The sequence below is a fragment of the Vulpes lagopus genome, chromosome 20 (genome assembly GCF_018345385.1).
Source record: "Vulpes lagopus strain Blue_001 chromosome 20, ASM1834538v1, whole genome shotgun sequence".
Classification (NCBI taxonomy): Eukaryota; Metazoa; Chordata; class Mammalia; order Carnivora; family Canidae; genus Vulpes; species Vulpes lagopus.
This window is the reverse complement of record NC_054843.1, coordinates 1,486,877-1,493,445: the sequence shown is the minus strand read 5'-3', so window position 1 is coordinate 1,493,445 and position 6,569 is coordinate 1,486,877. Positions and strand designations below refer to the sequence as shown.

At 62.7% G+C, this 6,569-nt stretch overlaps 1 protein-coding gene across 3 annotated transcripts; it reads left to right on the top strand.

Annotated features, from left to right (window-relative positions):
• Positions 1 to 5,102: 5,102 nt before the first annotated feature.
• Positions 5,103 to 6,239, top strand: LOC121479396 (keratin-associated protein 10-12-like). 3 transcript variants are annotated; one of them, XM_041734931.1, is made up of 2 exons: positions 5,103 to 5,582; positions 5,625 to 6,239. In XM_041734931.1, the coding sequence occupies exons 1-2, from the start codon at positions 5,106 to 5,108 to the stop codon at positions 5,961 to 5,963; spliced, it is 816 nt and encodes a 271-aa protein (XP_041590865.1). In that variant the 5' UTR covers positions 5,103 to 5,105; the 3' UTR covers positions 5,964 to 6,239. The 3 variants fall into 3 exon arrangements, with proteins under 3 accessions (XP_041590865.1, XP_041590864.1, XP_041590863.1); XM_041734930.1 differs by having other exon boundaries at positions 5,106 to 5,378; positions 5,442 to 6,239; XM_041734929.1 differs by having other exon boundaries at positions 5,106 to 6,239.
• The last annotated feature ends 330 nt before the right edge of the window (positions 6,240 to 6,569 follow it).

Genomic DNA, 6,569 nt, shown 5'->3' with positions numbered 1-6,569 from the left:
GTCCGCTCTCCTGACCTGACCTTCACCTCCTCCCTCCCAAGAACGCTGACCCCGCGGCTCCTGCTCCCAGGACACACCTCCACCTGCCCTGGGTCACCTGCCTTCCCTCCCAGTCCCTCTGCTCGGGTCACCTGGCCTTGCCTTCCAACCTGTGGGCACCTCCCAGCACCCCCAATAAACTCACTTCACCGGCTGACCTGCTTCCTTTCATCTGACTCTCATGGGGGCACGGTCCCGGGGTTTGGACCCGACAGTGGTCTCTTCCCACATGAACATTTCTGGGAGGAGCGATGAGAGGTCCCCAAGGGCCGGGGCCCAACTGCTCTGGGCAGGGCCGCGGGGTTGGACTCACGGACTGGCCCGGGACGGTCAGGGCTGCTGGGCCCCGCGTGGGTCCCAGGGCTCCCGAGGCTGGCCACCTGCACACGGGGCGCGGCCTGGGGGGCTCTGCCCAGGCCTGTCTCCACCCACCGCCCCAGCTGGGCAAAGTGGCCTGGACTAGCCGGCCTGGGGGCCCGAGCAGCACAGCCCGGGGGGCCTGGGGTCCTCCTGGGGTCCCCCTGGGGTCCTCCCACGTGCTCTGCTCATCCCGTGGAGAAGCGGTGGGCTGGGGGAGGCACTGCTCCAAGTCCCCAGAGGAAACGACTAGGTTGGAAGCACAGTCTTCAGGGTGGGTGGCAGGAGCCCCAGGGTCCCGTCCTGTTCCTGGAGGGCACGTCCCCCAGGCCCAGCAGGGCACTCTGGGGACCCCGAGCTCTCCCCCTGCCAGCCTCCCAGCTGCTTTGGGTCTGTGTCTTGGGAACGCCCGTGACCGTGGACAGCACCCTCCTCTCAGGCCAGGAGGCCGTTCCCATCACACTCAGGAGAGCCCTTCCCACGCCCACGGGCGCGTCCTCGCAGGGTCCGGCGTCCTGCCCAGGGCGCATGTCCACAGGGAGGCCTCAGTGGTCTCACCTCCTCAGAGCTGCTCGGATAAACCGCATAAACCTGCCTTGAATTAACCCCGAGGACCCTGGGCTCTCCGTGGGCCATTTCTAGCTGAATTGCCAGCCCTCCCCGCAGGGCGCCCGGGGCCCCCGCTGCCCGGCCCATCCTTGGCCTCTGGGCCCCCTCCAGGCACGCCCCTCGCCGGCCTGGCCCAGGGCTCCCGCCCGCAGCGTCGGGGCCAGTCCCAGGCAGGGCGGCCACGGCCACGGCACGGGCACCCCCCATCCCAGAAGCAGACCCTGGTGGGCGGATCCTCAGGGACGCGGTTGCGGCGCCCTAACCCTGGGCACCCTCCCCTGCAGGGAGCCCGCAGGACGTGCCCTGAGCAGGGAGGACGGGAGGGGAGGGCCCCAGTCGCCCCCGACCCAGCCCTGCACTGCGTGAGTCCCCTGCAGGGTGGAGCCTCCTGTCCCCCGGGGACCCTGTCTTTCCCTCACACACTCCCCCGAGGCTCCCTTGTCCCCACCTTCCCGCACCCGGCCCTGACCCAGCCTGGCCCGGCCCCGAAGTTAGTCTCACCCTGTCCCATCTCCCGGGGACTGTCCCTGCAGAGCTGGGCCCTGGCCTCCAGCACACACCTCCGTCCTGCCCCGCACCTGAGTTTTCTGGGGCCCTGCACCCTGAGCCCGCACCCCCACCTGCTGGGGTGTTGAGACCTTGGTGCTGCCCTGACGTGTCTGGTCCGGGGCCCGTCCTGGGCTCCAACCACACAGGCACCTGCAGATGAGACCTCCGCCCTGCCCCCCACCGCCAAAGTTGCGCCAAGGCTCACCGTCGCTGAGCTAGCGCCTTCCCCCGGCCTCCCAGCCTGTGGGACCCCTGCAGGGTCAGGGGCACCGGCCCTACCCTGCCCCCTGCCCCCAGAGGCCGGCGGCGTCAGTCCCTGGCAACCCCCCGACATCGCCCTAGTTCGGGCGACAGCGGTTCCCCGCGCAGCTACGAGGGGACCCAGGGCTGCCAGCAGGCCAGGCTGTGACAGGCTGGGGCCCCGTCTCCCAGGGGCAGGCGCGAATGAATGCTGGGAGGAAGGTCACCCTCGTCCTAGAGAAGGCGCCAATCTTGCAGAAAGACGATGGGAAGTGAGCAGCTGGCACTGAGGGGCCTGAGAGGTCACGGCCACGGCCAGGTGAGGAGGGGGCCGCCGCGGAGAAAGCCTCAGGGGGCATGTTGGCCTGGCCCTGCCTGGGCCTCTGCCCACCGCCCTGTGTGGCCAGGATGGCAGGTCGTTTCCTAAATTCAGGAAAACTTGGAATCCGGCGGCGGGCAGACGGGCAGGCGGCCAGGTGGGCCCCTGACGCGGGCACAGGGACTTTATGCCAGGGGGCGAGGCCCCGTCCTCCTTCGCCTGCAGACCCGGGGGGCGGGGGGCGACGGGACCAGAGGCAGAGCTGGAAGCCGAGGCCCCGCACCGGGGAGCAGGGCCACCAGCTGAGGGGGCAGGAGGGCCGTGCCCAGGACCCCCCGGGGGGCGGCCCTGCCCACACCCTGACCTCAGCTCAGGACACTGAGACATGAACGGGTGTTGCTGTGAAGCTCAGGGGTGTGGTCACCCGTTACTGCAGCCTCGGGAAGCAGATGCGGATGAGTTTGATCAAACCTTCGTATTTCTTTTTCTTTTTTTAAGATTTTATTTAATTATTCATGAGACACAGAGACAGAGAGAGGCAGAGACACAGGCAGGGGGAGACGCAGGCTCCACGCAGGGAGCCCGATGTGGGACTCGATCCCGGGACTCCAGGGTCACACCCTGGGCGGAAGGCAGGTGCTAAACTGCTGAGCCACCCAGAGATCCCCAAATCTTCATATTTCTAAGCATTCTGGTCTCAGGTGTCACTGAGACAACGTAAAATAAAAATTATGATAAAAATAAAATAAGGGCAGCCCCGGTGGCTCAGCCGTTTAGTGTCACCTTCAGCCCAGGCCCTGATCCGGGGGTCCCAGGATCGAGTCCCAGGTTGGGCTCCCTGCATGGAGCCTGATTCTCCCTCTGCCTGTGTCTCTGCACCCCCCTCCCTGTGTTTCTCATGAATAAATAAATTTTAAAATCTTAAAAAATAAAAAAAATTAAAATAAAGCCTCAGCTGCATCCAGCTAAGGAGTCGGGTCCAGCCACCCCCAACCCCGGCCGAGGATGGAAGCTCTAACCCCCTGGGGGTCTGCCTGCTGTCCCAGCCACCCCAGGCCCCCTGGCATGGCCCCCAGACGCCCCCCTCCCAGGGACTGAGACATCAAGGACCCCTGCGAGTTGGCCTCGCTGATACCCCGAGCCCCCCCAGGCACCTGCCGCCTGTTACCTGTCCATCTGTCCCACTCCCCCTCTTGCAGGGACCCCGGCCAGGCCCAGCCCCGGCCCCCGGAGGTGCCGATTATGAAGAGCCCTCAGGGGCTGCTGCCCGGACACTGAATAGCCCACAGGGGTGTCCCAAGGGCTCACGGAGAGGACTCCCGGCCCAGCCCCCCAGGCAGACGGCATGAGGGTCCGAGTGAGGAGGGAAAGGAAATGCAACAAGCTGCCCCCCAAGGCCGGCCCGGGCAGCCGCTCGCCCGGCGGCCCGGGCAGCCGCTCGCCCGGCACCACCACGGAGCTGCGAGGCCAGAGCTGCAGGGCCCTGGGACCCACAGCTTGGAAAGGGGACGCGCCCCGAGCTTGGGGCCGCTGCCTGGCCAGCACAGGCCCAGCCCGTCACGGCCCAGGGACAGAACCCCTCCGCCCGAGGCCAGCCCCTCCCTGGGCCACAGCCTTGCACCACGCCGTGACCACGGTGCCCGGGGAGGGACAGCCGGCCCTAACCCCGGACAGCGCCCTCCCAGGTATGCGTTCAGCCTCCCTTCATCTCTGCGGACGAGGTAACAAATGCAAAATCACAGGGATCACCCGCCCCAGAGATGGGAATCACCGCGGAGGCCAGAACCCAAGTCCCCCTCCCCCGGCACCCCATCCCCAAGGCGGCGGCCACTGCACCCCAGCCTCGGTTCAACCCTGGCCAGACCCCCCCATGCCCTCCAATCAATAGGAGTGTTGGACCCAGCACACGGGCAGGACTTTTTTTTTTTTTTCCCATATTGAATTGTTATTTATTTTCGGACAGGCCATGTCAAAATAAAACAAAGAGTCAACCCTTGCCTTTAACAATAATATTGTATTATAAAAGCACTTTACACTCCATCCCATCTTTGAGTATAAGTTACTGGTACGTGGGCTAATGATTATCTGAAAGCATTTCTCTATTCAGACCCGTAATCCCAGTGCTCTCTGATATTACAAGGTGACAATAAGTGGGGATTGGAGAAGGAAGAGGAAAGAGGGGAATAAGGTTCTCCCAGTTAAGGGCTTTGTTGCAATGAGGGGCTGAAGGAGGATGAATTATTTTTGTTGCCTTCTCATCTGTACACTGTGTTAGTAATACTTACAACGTACATTCAGGAGCCTTTCCTGAGCTGTAACTCAGAAATTTTCTTCCTGCAAACAATGTATTTACGAATGTATTTATTAACTTACACAGCAATTCACAATAACTAGTAAAGATTAAAATGGTGCACTCCTAGTATATTTATTTACAGTATTTTAAGGGAAATATATATGGCCATGGTGATGAAGCTCTAAATAGAATAGACAAAACATCTAAAAACTGAAAGTAGTTTTTTTAAAAAAGGCAAAGAAATAAATATCATCGAAGAAAAAAGATTAATTCTAGCTTAAATGTAAAACTAAATCACTGGTTAATTAACCAAACTATACCGATCTAATAAAAAGCAAAAGCAGACTAAAAGACCCAACATTAAAAAAAAAAAATGCTAAAAAATAAGGCATAAGTCAGCATAATATTGAGTTATTTCCATTCTCTCCTTTCCCTCTTGTATGTATGCTTTTCCATATCTGACGGGCAGGACTTTTACGAGCTGGGGTGGCATCTTCTGGAAAAATAAAGCAGCCCTAATGAGGGGTCCCTGAAAACCAGCTCCCAACACCAACAAGGAAGGGGAAGTGTCCTCAGTTACGCAGGACAACACGCACCAGGACCGTATAAAAGCCGCCGGCCCAGCACCTCGCACACTCACAGCCACACCCGCACCCACACACTCACCTGCACCCACACCCCCGCCCCAGCACCCACACCATGGCCGCCTCCACCCTGTCCGTCTGCTCCAGCGACCTGAGCTACGGCAGCCGCGTCTGCCTGCCCGGCTCTGGCGACTCCTGCCCCGACCCCTCCTGGCAGGTGGACGACTGTCCCGAGAGCTACTGCGAGCCCCCCTGCTGCGCCCCGGCCTCCTGCCTGACCCTCCTCTGCACCCCTGCGAGCTGCGGGTCCAGCCCCTGCCCATCAGCCTGCCCCGGCTCCTGCCAGCCCTTGTGTGGCAGCTGCTCCCCCTGCCAGGAGGGCTGCTGTGTGTCTGTCTGCTGCAAGCCCGTCTGCTGCACCTCTGTCTGCTGCAAGCCTGTCTGCTGTGAGGCATCCCCTTGCTCAGCCTCCCCCTGCTGCCAGCAGTCTAGCTGCCAGCCCTCCTGCAGCAGCTGCTCCCCCTGCCAGGAAGACAGCTGTGTGTCTGTCTGCTGCAAGCCCATCTGCTGCACCCCTGTCTGCTGCAAGCCCGTGTTCTGCACCCCCGTCTGCTGCAAGCCTGTCTGCTGTGAGGCCTCCCCCTGCTGCCAGCAGTCTAGCTGCCAGCCCTCTTGCTGCAGCTCCTCCCCCTGCCAGGAAGACAGCTGTGTGTCTGTCTGCTGCAAGCCCATCTGCTGCACCCCTGTCTGCTGCAAGCCTGTCTGCTGCACCCCCGTCTGCTGCAAGCCCGTGTGCTGCCAGGCCTCCCCCTGCTGCCAGCCCAGCCCCTGCAGACCCTCCTCCTGCGTGTCCCTCCTCTGCCGCCCCGTGTGCAGGCCCGCCTGCTGCGCCACCCCCTCCCCTTGCCAGCCCAGCTGCCGCCCCCAGGCCTCCAGCGTGTCCCTGCTATGCCGCCCCAGGTGCTCCCGCTGATAGGGCACGTGCCCCCGGGGCACTGGGCTTAAGCCCCACCCAGGGACCATGGGCCTCCCAGCCACCCCTCAGCCCAGCCCTCACCTGTACTAGGTGGCTGCCCCCACCCAGGATGCGGTCCCCCCGGGTGTCCACTCTCCTGACCTGACCTTCACCTCCTCCCTCCTAAGAACGCTGACCCCGCGGCTCCCCAGGGATCCTGCTTCCAGGATGCACCTCCACCTGCCCTGGGTCACCTGCCTTCTTTCCCAGTTCCTCTGCTCGGGTCACCTGACCTCCTCTCCAACCTGTCCGCACCTCCCTGGGCACCCCCAATAAACTCACTTCACCGGCTGACCTGCTTCCTTTCATCTGATTCTCACGGGTGTGGGGTCCCAGGGTTTGGACCCGACAGTGGTCCCTTCTTGCATGAACATTTCTGGGAGGAGCAATGAGAGGTCCCCAAGGGCCGCAGCCCAACTGCTCTGGGCGAGGCTGCGGGGTGGGACTCCCGCCCTGGCGCAGATGGTCAGGGCTGCTGGGCCCCACATGCGTCCCCGGGGCTCCCGAGGCTGGCCACCTACACACGGGGTGTGGCCTGGGGGGCTTAGCCCCGGGGCCAACTCC